The sequence below is a fragment of the Physcomitrium patens genome, chromosome 18, assembly GCF_059467195.1.
Source record: "Physcomitrium patens ecotype Gransden chromosome 18, ASM5946719v1, whole genome shotgun sequence".
Taxonomy (NCBI): domain Eukaryota; kingdom Viridiplantae; phylum Streptophyta; class Bryopsida; order Funariales; family Funariaceae; genus Physcomitrium; species Physcomitrium patens.
Genome location: NC_143427.1, coordinates 15,438,746 through 15,455,478, shown reverse-complemented (window position 1 = coordinate 15,455,478; position 16,733 = coordinate 15,438,746). Strand labels below are relative to the sequence as shown.

Here is a 16,733-nt window from a genome sequence, read left to right as displayed (position 1 = left end):
GTCTAATATCACTCAAGACAAGCAAAAGAGGGAACTTAACAACAAAAAAAAAAAACTAAGAACAATATTAGTTTAAAAGAAGAGTAATCCACTTTTAATGAAGAAAGAAAAAGTTCTAATATTCTAAGTGCACTCTTATCAATTTGTCAAGAATAAGAACTTGATGAAAGGAAATAAGCAAATGAGACCCTATCAAAGAAATAGAAATCGAGAAATATGTATATTAAAAAGAAAAGTGGAATGACTATTGCCAAAAGATAAGGAAACTAGAGACTCTTGAATCTAGACTAAAAGCAAGAAAAGAATTGACAAGAGTGAAGAAGGCTTCACTCTTGCTTCTATATATACTATCAACTTACAATCTATGTAGCGACATTCTATAGGACCTCCAAAAATATGTTGACTTTGTATGACACATATCTTGACTTGCAAGGCAAGTTTTCTATATGGACGCTACATAGCTAGCTTATTCTATAAGCTATCAATACATGTGGCATATGAATAGCTTGTTGATCAAGTTTCTAACCTATCAATCAACTACAAACATATGTAAAGTCAAAACAATGTCTAGAAAGCTTCTAAGAAGCTTATCTAGAATGTATTATGAAATTAATATACTTTTATATAATTATATATATTCATATTATCTTAGTAACAATTATAATATATATATATATATATATATATATATATATTTCCGTAATAATAGGGATAAGACTTTAAGAGTGGCCCAAAAAAAACTATCAATGTTTATCATGGAACTTATATCCGGTATTTTTAATGGAGGATATCAGCACAAGAGCTATTATAAGATGATTCTACATAATTGGCATTTCAATGTGAGCTTCTTAAATTGAAGAAATAAGAATTGCAACAAACAAAATAAAAATGGCCTCTCAAAGAGCTTCAAAACTAACAACTGGAACATAATCCATGATAAGTTAGGTATTGTGGTTTTTTATGAAAGTGCCATGAAACTTAAAAGCTTAAAGTTGATCATGTCTTCTCCAAACAAAAATCTCTTCAAGTACACTCTAAACAAACAACTCTAAAATCATGAAGTGAAGACCTTCAAGTTACTTATAGTTATGTGGGACATATGTTCAAAACCATTGCAAACCTAGATTCACATTAAGATATAGAAGGACAACAAGAATAGAGAGAGAAGAAAAAAATAAAATAAAAATAAAAATAAAAATTGTAAGAGTAATGTCTCTAAAGAGAACATGAAGATTGGTCACCAACCTATCTGCAACAAAGATGCCCACAAAATGGGTGTAGACATCCTTTGTATGTAAGATCCAAATGCTGGTATTATCTCACTACAAATTGATCCATCAACCATCATCTTGATATCGTGACTTGCATCTTCATAATTGCCTCGTAAACACCTCTTCCTCTCAATTCTTTGTTATACAAAATTTCAAGCACACATATGCTATTTCATGTTGTGGAAAGACAGCTACGATCTTTCTAATTTGTTAGAGGTTTTCTTTGTGGATTTGTAGAAGAAAGAGTGTCTATAAGATTGTGACCCAATTTGTGGAAGAAGGTTCATTACGCTTGCATCTTTTGAAGTCATAAGTAAGATTAGGGAATTGATTTTAAAACAATTGCAGCATAATGTGATGGTTCATTTCATTGGTCATGCCACACATGTATTGGTGAGATTGAGGATGTATTGGAATTTGGAAGAAATTCAACTCTCATATCAAGTGCACAGAGGAGATACTAGCGGCTTGCTTACTACTTTTACATTTCCTCAAAAGGCACAATCACACAAACGAGATAGACAATAAGAGAATTGTGCACACAAATTTCTACGTGAATAGAACAATTGACAATGGAGGAAAGAAATCAAAACAAGAAATAGAGTTGGAGAGGTTGGGAATGGAGATGGGGTTGGGGAGGTTGGAGTTGAGGAGGTTGGGATTGTGGGGATGGAAATGTAAAGAACTAAAGGAACAAAGATGCAAGATAAGAAGGTGCAATCATGTTCCAAATAGATGGGTCGATTTAGTAAACATTTGGATCACTTTATCATTTCTCTAAATAAAAATCATTTGTAATAAAGTATTATGTAAAATTGTTGAGCTTTAAATAAACAAAGAATATAGTTAACAAAGACTTTAAATGTTTAAAAATTTAAAAATAACTCATTGTCTTATTTGAATTCATATGTTAAGGAAATACTATAAAGTAAAGTTAGAAGCAACAACAAAAATTCTTTTTGTCCTAAAATAAAATTAAAAAAATGAGTTCAAAAATCATTGTAACATTTATGGTGACATCACAAAACAGTTAACTGCCAGTTCTGCTCATAGTTGTAGTCTTTTTTAATATGACTGAATCCTATCTGTAGTAGCATCTCTTTATTTATTTGAATATCATATGATTTATAAACTTCCATTCATTAAAATATATCCTTATAACAACCGCCTCTGTTAAATCCATCACTCGTGCCATGTCACAATAGCACAGGACAATGGAATTGCTGGACTCGCTTGGCATTACCCTCGCAGCAGCGTTTGCCGAAGCATGATCCGACTAGACGTCTAAAGTGGACAAGAATGCAATAATTTCGACTTCAATTTTGTGGGTTTTATGGAGAAGGATACGAATTGAAATGGGTAGGATCGATGTGGTGATGGGTCCATCGCATCGGCGATTGGCGTCGCTGCATGTAATGACGTCGCTGTTTCCAGCTCTGCAGCCTTCAGACGTCGCATCCCAAGGCCCACGAGTGAATGTCATCATGTCCGCATCGCACGAAGATCCCGTCCGTCAGAGCAAGACGACGAAGTTCTTCTGTTTCCGATCGAGGTTCATTGCGGAGTTGCGACGCGGGAGAGCCGCGTAGGAAACGTTCAAACCCTCCAGAGAGAGAGCGGCCACGGAGTTAGGCTCCCCTTCATCAGTTACAAAGCCGTCTCCTCTCTGACGGCCTGTTGCATTGCTCAAGTTCATTCGCAAATTTTGTTTTTCGCAATGGCCAGTTTCGGTACCCTATCTTCGACGCAACCGCACAATCCGAACAAATCATTTGAGGTCGAGCTCTTTTTCTGCTCTGCAACAACCTTTGCTGCTGCATTTTGCTGTTACCGATCGTTTTAAATAATTTTTTTTCTAGTTTTAGATTGATTGATGGATGTGTTCACGATGAGGGGTTTCGATTCCTTGCTGTTTTGTAGCTGTGGGTTGAGATAGGTGGTGGAGATTGGATTTGTGAGGTGCGTGGTGTTGTTATGCGGGAATGTTTTTGATGAATCGAATATGTTGTAATATGGGGGTTAGGGTCTTTGTAATTAGGGTTGGCAGTTGGTGTGGTTAGGTTTACGGAGAGTTTTGTTTACTGCGTGTAGATTACGAAGTGTTGGTAGGCTGGTTTAAATTAGTAATGTAACCTATGCAATCAGCAACACGTTGGTGGGGCTTAGTCTGAAGTTGGCGTACAACCCTTCGTCAGAGCTTTGTGTTTGAAAGCTTAATTTACGCTAAAGCTAACGGGGTTTTGGGTATCTGGAGCTGTGTATTTACAAATGCTTCCGGAATTGAGCATCATCAAATTTAGGGGAATAGAGAAGAGTATAAGTTTATTGTGAAGCCAATGCTCGGCCTTATCTGAAGGCGATGGATGATATGCTCTTGCGTTCAAGCAATCAGGAGCTCTTTGTACGTTAAGAGTAGTATTTAACTCTTTCGCCCTTAGCGACGTTTTGCGTTGCACCCCTTAAATGTCTCAGAAGCCCTCAAAATTGACTGATTTACAGGTCAATCAACCTCCAACTGATGGTATTTCGAGTCTTGCCTTCAGTCCAAAGGCGAACTATCTGGTTGCCACCTCATGGGATAATCAGGTGATGCGTCATCCTTTCTAACCGTTCGATGCTTTCATTATTTTTTTAAATTCTTTTATTGCATTGTTTATTAGTCTCCCTTACCGTCGTTCCTACTGCTGGTTCCTTTCCTCTGCCGCCGAGTCAATTCTGTCGTCTTACTCTCACGAATTGAAATTGGCTGTATTCTTGGCATTGAAAGTGATCCCAACGCTGGAGTCGAAATGCATTGAATACTAGTGACTCCTGTATAGGGCTGAAATGTAACCAACAGGATATGTGTACTCAAGTCTATTTTTCATGTGTTTATTTATTTTATTTAATGTATGCTTATTCTAAATCCTTGTGATTGCGATTAGGTGAGGTGCTGGGAGATTCAGTCAAATGGCAGCAGTGTTCCTAAAGCAGCTATTTCACATGAATCGCCTGTAAGTGTAGCAAACTTTTAAACATTTTACTATGCTCTGTCCAGGATTGTGTAAAATATCTTTTCCAATTATCAAAAAATATTAATGCGCAAGCAACAAGTACAAATATTGGATGTGTAAAATATCCTGGATGTGTAATCCAGGATATTTTACACATTCAACAATTACACAATCCTGCTTGTGTAAAATATCTTCTCGTAGTTAGTTCAAAATCAGCTCTCGATCATTTATAATGATGAATCATCTGGCTGTTGGTTGTTGATGATAATGCATGCACTTTGTAGGTCTTATGCTCTGCCTGGAAGGAGGATGGAAGTACAGTGTTCTCAGGAGGTTGTGACAAGCAAGCAAAAATGTGGCCCATACTATCTGGTGGCCAGGCAGTTACCGTAGGCATGCATGATGCACCTATTAAAAGCATTTCGTGGATCTCTGAGATGAATCTCCTTGTTACTGGAAGCTGGGACAAAACTCTGAAGTACGTACTTTCTACAAAGCACTTCATGAGTTATATGTACTGAGGAAGCTTGTGAAAAGTGATAGAAGCTTGTGAAAAGTGATAGAAGCTAGGTTTCTTTGAACTTCTGGGTTGTCGGAGCTATGCTCTTGAGTGTTTTCAAGTTTTTAACGTGTTTTTTAATTTTTTAATTTTAAAAATCTAGTACACAGCTTTCCTATCTTCGTGTAATATCTATCCTTGCTACCCGGCTGCATCTAAAGAAGACCTCCCAATCTTTGTTTTTGAATTTATAGACAGCTTGGGATCAACTAGCTCAGCATATTATTTGGAGAAGTGCGAATTTGGGTTTAATCGTGTATTTTAGCTGGCGCGCTGCATTTTGAGTTAGGAAGATTTGGATGATCTGTTCAGATATTGGGATTTACGGGCACAAACTCCAGCCCATACTCAACAACTTCCTGAGCGATGTTATGCTATGAGTGTCCGGCATCCGCTCATGGTGGTAGCAACTGCGGATAGAAACATAGTTGTCTACAATCTTGCAAGCCCACAAGTAAGTACTTCAGGATTAGCTAAATTTGATCACATATATTTAGCAAGATACCTGTTCAAGAAATAGAGTGATAAGTAACTTCGGATTTTTCAGTAAGTTCTTTGTCGATACGAAGGGCCAGTGGGTTTTTCGAATTTGTTTTGTATCCATTTTTATTGACCTAATGGGCTTGTTGAATAGACCTACTCCAGGCAGTGTGTACTTTAAGTTCGTTGACATTGTCGTGATTCTTTTGATCTTTTTGGCCACTTTTGTAGCATCCTTATGTGTTTCTGTGTTAATGCAGACAGAATTTAAGCGGATACAGTCGCCATTAAAGTATCAAACACGATGTGTGGCAACCTTCCCGGGCAAGGAGGGCTTCCTTGTGAGTCGATTCTTAGTAACGGAGAAATCTCAACAATTTGTTGTCAAGATCGTTGTTTCGAAGTGGATGTAACAGTGTGAAATGTACCTTTTGTATTGTGAACATGCTCTGATTGTCGACATTGGTGTGGATATTGTAGGTTGGGTCAATCGAGGGAAGAGTGGCCGTTCAGCACATTGATGATGCTCAGCAATCAAAGAACTTCACTTTTAAATGCCATAGAGATAACAACGATATATATGCAGTCAATTCTATCGACTTCCATCCTGTATGATGCAGGCTTTAGTTCTCTTTCATTTCCAAGTTCAGAAATGGTCTCACCTGGACATTCTGCATTCTTCCATCTCTTTTTACACGCTATGCCGAAGTACTGAGGATCTTTTCCTGGCTGATGCAATGTCTGGGAACTCGCAGGTACATGGAACGTTTGCCACCTCTGGGTCTGATGGAGCATTTAATTTTTGGGACAAGGACAGCAAACAAAGACTTAAGGTAATCACGCGTCTGTGAAGAGCACTGGTTTTTGGAAGGGTTTGTGAATGCCTTCTATTATCTTGTTTATTGGCTCTTCTTCAGTATATATATTGAAAACATCAGCTCTAGTTTTTATACTGATGTTTTTGAAAGAGCTGAGCAGGCAATGCAGCGCTGCAATCAACCGATCCCTTGCAGCACATTCAACCACGATGGAACCATATTCGCTTACGGGGTAATATTTCTGCGTGCGCCTTGAGCGAAAAATACTTGTATTGTGTCGTAATTGTTTTTGCGGATATCAATTAATTTGCTTGAGACAGCTTCTACTTCCAGCTTAAAGCAATGCTTACATCTGGGGATTATTTTGTATCCTTGCATGTTAATAAGTTTGTTTTCAACAGGTGAGCTATGACTGGAGCAAGGGTGCTGAGAATCATAACCCATCACAAGCTCGCAACTACATCCTTCTCCATCCCACGCAGGTAATTACGGGTGTTTGGATCAGAGTCAGGAAATAATTATCTTCCAACATTTACTACGAATACTTGTCATCACTTCTTGTTTCAATAATTTGTTTAAAGCGTTCCAAGTTGCTAACATGTTAATTTTTGCTAGCAGGACTCTGAAGTTAAAGCAAAAGCACGGGTTGCCGCCAGTGGAAGGAAATAAATATGAACTATTACGTTCTTTTCTTGCGCTAGGGTGTTATTCCCAAAAGAAGACGTGGAATGTTACCAACAGGTGTGAAGTTGTGCACTTTCTGTGAATGGTCACTGATGTATCTTATACCCAGCAGTTGTGCACTGATGTATTTCGGGAGTGCGCCGTGTAACCGGGTGGAAGATTTATCACTTATTTCGTTAAAGGATCGTTAGCTGAGAGAATAACTAGCCTTGCAAATCACGATACTAAGGGTTTTCTCGCATTTTTGAAGATTCTCTGAATTCTAGTGGTTCGTGAACCTGTATTGATGAACAGGTTTCACAAGCCACTGTCAGATAGTGTATTGAAGTCTATTGTACGAGAAATGCACAAGAGCTAGTAGTACTTCTTGGCAGTGACTCTTGGTCCTTAACTTACTGCGTTCCCTAGAGACCAGTGTGAAAAACTGCCAGATCGAACTTGATATGCTAAAATGGGAGTCATAGTTCAGCCCGTGAGCCGCTAGTGAAATTTTATCCTACTTTTGTAAGTCAATTCCCATTTATCTCCTTGCAACCGTATTGAGAATTCTTTTGCACGAAGTGACTTGTATACCTCAATCATTATTTATTGACTGCGTACAACTGTGCAATTAAAGTTACAGAAGTCGTTTATGAGTGTGTAATACATTCATGTAACTATTGACTCAATGTCCCACCGCACCTCCGCAATAGTTCCGAATCAGACATTATGAACATTATACGTCATATACAATTGAACCACATTTGCGATGCAGTTAGTACGAAAATCGTTCTACAAACTTGTGGTGAGTTACCGCCCTAGTTCTACAAAAAATTTGAATGCTGAACTTGAAGCTTGTCGCAGGATCACAATGAAACAGACCCTCTAATCTTATGGGATGTGATCCAATTCAATCCACATTCCGTGGAACCGTTCCGAGAAACACGCTTTCCTCAATCAGCGCCCACCCACCAAATGATTGTCACTAGGGCGGTAACTCCATCAAGATACCGTGTTGTGAGGATTGGGATGCTTGATCTCTACAAATTGTTCCAAGCATCTGCACAACCTCCGACATCCTGGGTCTAGACGTTGAAGTGATGTCGGTACATTGAATGACAATATCCAGAAACTGTGAGATTTCCTGGGGTGCAATTGATTTAAGTACATTTGCATCGCAGATATCCTCAGGCCTTCCGCGGGAGACGAGAATCCTCGCCTTTTCGACAAGATTCGTGCCGCACCGCCCGTTGAAATGAGGCCCTGTAGGTCGCTTCCCGGACAAGCTCCAGCATGACGACGCCGAGGCTGTACACATCACCCATGGTAATGGCGCGCCATGTCTGGGAGCACTCGGGCGGAATGTACCCGGGCGTGCCGACCACTGTGGTGCTCACATGAGTCCAGTCGATGCCCATGGTGCGGGCCATGCCGAAATCAGTCAGGACCGCCTTAAAATTCTCATTGAGAAGGATGTTGCTGGACTTCATGCCCCTATGATTTACGTGGCGTACACACTCGCGGTGAAGAAACGCGAGCCCTCTTGCCGTTTCGAGCGAGATGCGGAAACGTAGCGGCCAGTCGAGCTGTGCAGCTTTCGCGTCACTCTCGTACAGCCAGTCGTCCAAACTCCCCTTCACTAGATACTCGCAAAATAGCAACATCTCCTCGTTGTTGCAGCAGTACCCAAGTAAAGAGACGAGATTTTCATGTCGTATTATGCCGAGAGTGTCCATCTCGGCTCGAAATTCGCGAGGACCTTGCGGGCCGTTTTGCTTCATCTTCTTGATCGCCACGGTAGTGCTGTCTCCCAACTTCGCCTTGTATACAATTCCACATCCCCCGTCCCCAATAATGTTGTCTTGACTGAAATTCTTCGTGGCTTGCACCAGGTGTGAATATGTCAAAGATTTCAGGTTGGAGAAGGGCGAGAATGACGCAACTGAGGATTGCAAGCTGCCATCCACTTCTGTTGAAGACCAGTGCGATTTCTCTGAGCTTTTGTCCCAGAGATTTAGGCCCTTCTTCGCCATAGCCTTCCTCTTCCGCCATTTCGGCACCATGCAGTAAACAGAGTTCAAAAAAAGAAGAGCTGACAATGTGCTCAAACTGCTCATGAGGGTGGTTTCAAGCACCTTGATGATTTTCTTCTTCCTCCTGGAACGCTTTTTTGTTTTAGTTGAAACTACATTGGACACTTGACTGCACAATTTCGGTACATTTGTGGACGAGGTGCTCAAATTGATCAAAGCTTTGGTGTACATGGGATCGGTGTCGTTCAAGCAGAGATTGTAGTCGCCAATGTAGAAATCCAACTCGAAGGTTGTGAACTGGCCCTTGCTCGGAATTATCCCGCTCAATTTCGGGTTGTAGGAGTCGTTCAACACCGTTAGGGCGTTCAGATTACCGAGCTCCGCTGGCAGCGTGCCGGAGAGAACAGTGTAGGCCACGTGTAAAGTAACCTGCAACGATGCGTTGCCTAACGTGTTCGGAATGGTCCCATTCAAGTTATTCGTTGACACATCGAGGTAGTAGAGCGGGAGGTTGCCGATTTCTAAGGGAATCGGTCCCTTCAGGCCATTCTTGGAGAGGATAAGAAACCCTAGAGATAAAGCGTTTTTGAGGTCCGGGATTACGCCGATGAGATTGTTACTCTTCAGCTGCCAGTAGCTGAGCACCTTGTTCTCGCCCGTGGACTTGTTACTGCGGAGCTGCAAGCCGCCGCTGACGAGAAGCGGCAACCAAACGTGGCACTTCTGTAAGTCCTTGACGTCAAGCAACGTTTTGAAGTGCTTGGATTGCGTTGGCGCCCATGTCGCCAGCATAGAGCACCCTCCCACTCCGTCTGCAATCCAAGGATTCTTCTGGTTTTGGCGAAACACCCGCTCTGAGTCCCATCCTAAGTTGCTAAAACTGTAAGGAATTTGCCCTCGCATCTGATTGTGCGCCAAGTTGAGCCACGTCAAGCTTGAGCAGTTGGTAAGCTCTTGCGGGAGTATTCCAGTCAACTTGTTGTACCCCAGATGCAACCACAGGAGGTCCTGTAGGTTGCCGAAGCTCTTCGGGATGGACCCATTGAGGAAATTCGATGATATATCCAGGCCCTGCAGCTTGTACATGTATCCAAGTACTTCCGGAATACTTCCCGTCATATTGTTGTTCGAGAGGCGCAGGAGCCGCAAGCTAGACACGCGGGCAAACTCCTTCAACACACTACCTTGGATGGAATTGTTGCTGAAATCAATGTACCGCAGCATCGGCAGAGTCGTCACCTCCGCGGGAATTGTGCCGGGGAATTTGTTGATTTGAAATGTTACAGACTGGAGGTTGGCAAGATGACCTAACCACGGCGGGATCGCACCCGTAAAGTTGTCGCCGATGTCCAGAATCTCCAAGGAGCTGCACTGGCTGATGTTTTGCGGCAACTCTCCTACTCTGAGTACTTTCAGCTTTTTGAGTTTTCCTAATTCTCCTGGAATCGATCCACTGAAAAGATTCCCCTGCATGACCAACATCTCCAAGTGGGTGCAATTGCCGAGCTTCGGAGGAAGTAGTCCTGAGAACTGGTTCCACGCTATATCCAGCTTTCTCAGGTATTGACAGTTCGAGAGAATCGTGTCAGGATTTGTCCCATTAAAGGCATCGTTGACCGCCATTATGAGCTCCTCGAGATGGGATAGCTGGCCTAATGAGGAAGGGATCTCGCCCGCGAGCTCATTGAAGCCTACGTCCAATATTCGCAAGCCTGTGCAAGCTCCTATCTCCTCTGGAAGCGTTTCGTTGAGTTTGTTCGAAGAGACGTTGAAGGCGATGAGGTTGTCACAATTAGCGAACAGCCCTGGTGGGATGGTGCCATTGATGCTGTTCCGGGAGAGATCCAAGCGCTGCAGCTACGTGAGTCGTCCGATCTCCACTGGAATGTGTCCCGTGATAACATTTTCAGTGAAGTTGAGCTCCCGCAGATTAGCGCAACTGCCGATTTCGGGCGGTATCTTTTCAGTGAGGTTGTTGGATGCGAACGAGAGCGAATTGAGCGCCGTCAGGTTACAGATCCCTGCAGGGATAGCTCCCGCCAGATTCAAAGAGGCGACGTTAATGCCCGTGACTCGATTCTACCCTTATGACTCCCCGCAGGTCACACCGTGCCAGCTACACGGACCCGACGTTCGATTCTCTTGCCACAGTGCTCTCAGATTTGCGCTGCTGCTGTTTCGCCACGAAAGAAGAATGGACTCCTCCTGATTCAACCCAAGCGAAATGTTTAACGCCTGCAATTCTGAGCGACGTGAGTTCATGAATCAGTCATCCCAGTCTGGGCGTTGATGTAACCAAAACTTTCAATTTGTCTGGCAACGTAGTTAAATAAGACCACAAAGCTTGAATCGGAATGCTATAATCACCTCGTCGGAGACGTCGGCTGTCAGAAACGCATGTTGCAACTCCTACCGGCACCTGCCCAGGATGTATCGATTACCTTAAGAGCTGTTGACATGTGAGGCCACGTCGATCCAAGGAGGAGACAAAGAAGCATAAGCCATTTCTTAAGAGTGCATATGGACATGCTTATTTGGCCAGGAACGAGCGTGCACAGCACCGAGTTGTGTAATCTGTCTAACTTGAAGGTAGCACAATTCCTCGGCCTTGAACTATTTCCACAGAAGGCTAGAATGTCTCCTGCTCTGGAGTGGTCGTAAGGCTCTGGAGGTTCCATCATTTTCAGTTTCCGGGACGTATTAACACCGCTTTGGTTTTTTCGATCCAAGAACTGCAAGGCAACAGGCTGAGGGTCATTGTTAAGCAAATACTTCCCGAGAATTTTGTCATGCAAGAGACCTCAACTGTGCTCTTTCACGTTTCGATCATCTGTTTATTTTAGTTTTAGTTTTGTTTTGTTTTTTTTATGTACTTATTTTTAATCAGCAGTAAAAAATGACTGCACAACTGTGTAACGAAGATAACCCAAGGTGGTGGTCAAGGTCCTACGTTACGAACCAGGATTCAATCCAGCCCCTTTCACCGCAACTTTTTAATTTTCCCCCTTTCTTAGTTCTTATGCTTGTCCGTGGTCACGAAATCGTATTGCCACAGCTTCCCCTCGAATGCCACCACTTCGAAAAGGACCACAGAATAATCTCCACTGGACATGACATTATGTCAGGCCATGCCGGGCGAGCAAGTAAATTGTGGAACGATCCACTCCACTGCAGAGCGTCAAGGAACTACGTCGTCAACCGTCACGGCAGCCAACCCATGCTCCCCATGTGGATCAGGATCAAGGCTCCGCGCACTGGAGAGACTAACGACCTGATGTAATTCCAAAAGTTGGACTCCTTTATCCCACTCAGTGCTCGTCTTTTCGCATCACAGCAACGCTACTGTTGATGACATTCTCCAGTAGACGAAGAAGAAGATGAGGAAGAAGTGCAAAAAGCAGTGGAACGGTGGCCACGGCAGCGAGAGGAGGGAAGGAATTGGAACAGAGAGCTGGAGCAGGACAGAGGGAAAGGGAGAGACAAGAGGAGAAGGGAGAGATGATGATGATGTTGCAGCAGGGGTGTGTGTGCAAAGAGCGTGAGCAAAGTGGGGGGGGGTAGGGGGGGGAGCACATTCGTGAAGTGGGCTTTGACTCGCAGTGCCACAGAATCCTCGCCTGATGGACTCACTTACTTACTTTCAAGGCTGAATGAACCCTCTCTCCCTCACTCTCTCTCTCCTGTCATGTCCTCCTCCTCTTCCTGACCCAGTCAGTGCCCCAACCAACCAGCAGCTCTTCATGAGGCACTCCAGCAGAAGGCAGAAGAAGGGGATGGATGGCTCATTCACTGGTTGTGCATGTGCACAAAAGAAGCCTCCCTCCCCCCAGTTGCAACTCATGATGGTATGTCTTCCATGTGTGTATATATATATATATATATATATATAGGTTCACCCCAAGTTGGCTTGTGCACATCCATTATGTCTATATATACACACCCAAGTAGAAAGATCCAAGTATAGAGACATGTTCTTTTGTTCTCCAAGTACCCCATGTTTCCTTCTTCATGGCCAATAAAAGGATTTTTATTAAAAAATTTGTCTTGTACTTCAGCAATACTGTATGTATATATATATATATATATATATAATACTTAAGTAGTAATCTAGCTTTTCTCTCTCTATATATATACAGTGACAAACAAAACCGAGTACAAAATGTGAACACTCATAGTTCATTGATCCTTTCAACTGACACATAAGTCAATTGATAGAATTACTTTTTTATTGTGTGTATTCATCCAGTCCTCTACATGGATGAAAAATCTCATTATCATTTGAGGTAGGGTTTATGAGAAAAGTGTTGTAGAAGCACAGAGACGTGTGTACTCAGTTTTGGTTGCTTCTTCTTGCTGAATTTCGAAATTTCAATGTACACTCCTTGTTGCAAGATTTGAGGGCATTTTTTGTTTGTTGTGTTGCTCTTGTTGTGTACTATCTATAGTGAAAGTTGATTTGTCAATTGTATCTCTATGCCTCGGTTGTGTGAATCATTGAAGCACCAAGCATTGGTGCAACTTAGGAGTGGTGTTTCTACAAGAAAAGTTGCAGACTCACTTGGAATGAGTCAGTCTTCAGTAGCTCATCTGAGGAGGGAGATTAGTGGTGAAATAGAAAAGCAAAGAGGAGGACGTCCAAAGGTTTTAGGAGAGCAAGAGAAGCGACTTGGTGTGCACCTTGTCACTGCTGGTTGTCTCAAAACGGCAAGTGCAGCTGCAAAACAACTTCGAGAAAAAACAGGTAAACACTTCTCAGACATCACCTTGAGGCGTGGTTTGAGAGAAGCTGGTTTGGGTGTTTGTGTGCAACAAAAGAAGCCTCTACTTGCCAAAAGACATGTTCTTGCAAGGTTGAGTTTTGCTCATAAATACAAAAATTGGACCGTTGATGATTGGAGACGGGTTATTTTCAGTGATGAGACAAAGATTAACCTAATCAACTCAGATGGTAGGTCTTGGTGTTGGTTGAGAGAAGGAGAACGACTTGGACCTAAACATGTTAGTCAAACTGTCAAACATGGTGGTGGTTCAATTATGATTTGAGGTTGTATGACTGCTTTTGGGCCGAGTGCTTGGTATCAAATTGAAGGTAGAATGGAGCAACACTTGTACAAAAAAATTTTAGAAACCTACTTGCAAAGTACCACACAGAATTACAACTTAGATCCTACTAAGGTGGTTTTTCAATATGATAATGATCCCAAACATACGGCAAAAAGTGTTCAGTTTTGGCTCTCTTCACAGCCATTTTAGCTCCTTCGATGGCCAGCTCAATCTCCAGATTTGAATCCAATGGAACATTTTTGGGCCCTTCTCAAACAGCGTTTAAGCCAAGTCACTCCAAGGTCAAGAGGTGTTCAAGAATTGTGGGAGAATGTTTGTAGTATTTACCCTAGTTTTGATGCAAAATATTGTGAGAAACTATACAAAAGTATGCCAAGAAGGATTTCAGCTGTTTTGGAAGCAAAAAGTTATTGGACTAAATATTGAAGTTTGAAGATTTTCTTTGAACAATACTGAGTACAAGACATAGTTGTTGATTTGACTTTGTAGAAGAATGTTTAGTTATCAATTTGATGTGCAACTTTGTACATGTGTACAAGATTGTGTGTATTATTCCATGTAACTTTCAGATTTATAAAGCAATCATTGAAATTTCTGTAATTGCTCTTGAAAGTTGGCACTTCAGATTTTGTACTCGGTTTTGTTTGTCATTGTATGTTCGTTATAAAGTATATGTAAAAATCTATAGCAAAATGGAAATTGAGTTTATATCTATCTATCTTTTTTTTGTATGTATGTGCATGTGTGTGCTTTCAATAGAATATTTATTTGTGTTCATTACAAATAAATTATTTTTTCACTTCACAATTTTTGTAGAAAGAGATTTTTAATAGATAAGAAAAATATTAGCAAAAAATATAAGAAATATATACAAATTTTTATTTTTATTTAATAAATTATAATTATTTTTAGTAATTAAATTTTACAAGTTTTTGACCGTTCTATTATGATTTCTATCATAAAATATCTAACACAATTGTCTTACTATAAGAAAAACTTAATGATTAACTTTTTTCACTAGATATATATAAAGATAGTCTATAATGTTTTTTAAAAAGTTGATAAACTATCATCTTTTGTATTTTTTTATAATACTATATAATTCTATATTTATCTTATTTTATCATTTTATTAAATTTATTATGGATCCTATGATTTTTCTCTTTGAAAATATTACATTTAAAAAGTTAATATTATTCTAAAAAGAAGTCTTATAAGATATATGTTTTAGAACCAAGACATTTTTTATATCATCAAAGATATATTTATAGTGTTATTTTTGTTAATAATATAAAGGAATTACTTGTGTATACATGTTTAGTAAATTACACGCCTATTAACGAGATTAAAAATATTTTTTTGAGTTTTTAAAATTGTATTAGAATTCATCAAGTATTTTTATAAAAAAAAGTGAATAAATTAGTGCTCTATATTTTATAATAGAATCATAAATTTAGCCAAAAAAATATCAAAAAAGATATTAATTAATTTTTATTTTGTTGTGAGGAGGTAAAATAAGTATTTTGTGGATTGATAAAAATATGTAGAAATATATCTAATTTTCTGAATTTTTAGTAAATATAAGATTAACATTATGCAATTTTGAAAAGACTAATTATTAAAACAATTCAAAAACTTTAAGAAACATTGATTATTAGATAGTGACTTAGATACTAGTAGAAAATTGGTTAATACATATAGAACTTATGTTATGTTATAAAATTAAATATTTAAACTAGTAGAATAATAATCCCCAGTAATATTGTCGTATATGTCTTTATTATTAAAGTTTAATTAATCCTAAACTCAAACACTATAATAAGGTTTTTTTGTATAAATTTTATGAACAAAAAAATGAAGAATTATTAGTAATTTATTTTTCTATACTTTACTACTACTTTTTGGTAATTTATACATTCTAATTTAAACCTAATATATATATATATATATATATATATATAATTTATTATTACAAGAACTTTATTATAAAAAATACCTGTTATAAATAAATAGAAAAATAAATATATTCTAAAATGTATGTATAAAATAAATAAGTTAATTTTATTTTAATTTATAAAAATAAATAAGACATTTAATATATCAATCATGATTTCTAATAGAATTAGATAAATCAAGAACTTTTATTTGTATTCAAATAATCTTTTGAAAAATTGCAAGAAATATTTTAAATAGTCATATATTGGTGGATGGTTTTATTAAGTTTAAAATTTATTTATCGAATTCTTAATAAGAAAAATAAATCTAAATTTGGACCAATAATTTAATGAAAAATTAAAAATTAATTTTTAATTTTTAAAAATCTAAATTCATCTTAATAACTTAAATAAAAAATGATAAAATTTAATTTTATAAAAAAATATATCTTAATTAGCATCTTTTTAATTATTTTGATATATCATCAATTATTTCAACAATTAAAAACATTCTAAAATTTTCTACAAAATTCTTTATTATTTAAAATCTAAACTTCTATTTAAAAACTAAAAGCCACATCATTTTAAACATAATTTAATGTATTTTTTCACAATTTTATTATATATACTAATAAAATATGTACACCATTTTAACATATTAATATAATTTTGAAATTAACTTATTGAATCACATCCATCTTCTATCTAATTCTTTTGATACAAAATAAAATATAGAGCTAGGTATATATTTATTATTAAATTCATGTCCTTTTTATTTGTTTTATTTTAGTTTTTGATGTTGTTAGAAATCCTTAGTTTTAGCAGAAATTAGTGTTCATATCAAGAGCAAATAGTTGTAGGAAAAAGGACATTCATACAGCATTCTAGAACATTACAATGGAGAACTGACTTTTGACA

General features: G+C 38.8%; 2 protein-coding genes across 2 annotated transcripts; one reads left to right on the top strand and one right to left on the bottom strand.

The window, feature by feature from the left end:
* The first annotated feature begins 2,962 nt into the window (after window positions 1–2,962).
* Window positions 2,963–7,365, top strand: LOC112295459 (protein RAE1). Its single transcript, XM_024547107.3, has 11 exons — window positions 2,963–3,048; window positions 3,771–3,857; window positions 4,196–4,264; window positions 4,549–4,742; window positions 5,136–5,277; window positions 5,564–5,644; window positions 5,784–5,912; window positions 6,059–6,136; window positions 6,282–6,353; window positions 6,523–6,603; window positions 6,740–7,365. The coding sequence occupies exons 1-11, from the start codon at window positions 2,989–2,991 to the stop codon at window positions 6,788–6,790; spliced, it is 1,044 nt and encodes a 347-aa protein (XP_024402875.1). The 5' UTR covers window positions 2,963–2,988; the 3' UTR covers window positions 6,791–7,365.
* Window positions 7,366–7,838: 473 nt separating this feature from the next.
* Window positions 7,839–10,440, bottom strand: LOC112295458 (putative LRR receptor-like serine/threonine-protein kinase At1g74360). The gene has a single exon (XM_024547106.3). The coding sequence runs from the start codon at window positions 10,438–10,440 to the stop codon at window positions 7,972–7,974; it is 2,469 nt and encodes an 822-aa protein (XP_024402874.1). The 3' UTR covers window positions 7,839–7,971.
* Window positions 10,441–16,733: the final 6,293 nt, after the last annotated feature.

What these genes read in the sequence shown, in the direction of transcription:
- LOC112295459 (XM_024547107.3), top strand. Translation starts at nt 2,989, where the DNA reads ATGGCCAGTTTCGGTACCCTATCTTCGACGCAACCGCACAATCCGAAC. An exon ending in CCACCTCATGGGATAATCAG is followed by an intron (nt 3,858 to 4,195) that starts GTGATGCGTCAT and finishes GATTGCGATTAG; the next exon opens with GTGAGGTGCTGGGAGATTCA. An exon ending in ATTCTATCGACTTCCATCCT is followed by an intron (nt 5,913 to 6,058) that starts GTATGATGCAGG and finishes GGGAACTCGCAG; the next exon opens with GTACATGGAACGTTTGCCAC.
- LOC112295458 (XM_024547106.3), bottom strand. Translation starts at nt 10,440, where the DNA reads ATGGCGGTCAACGATGCCTTTAATGGGACAAATCCTGACACGATTCTC.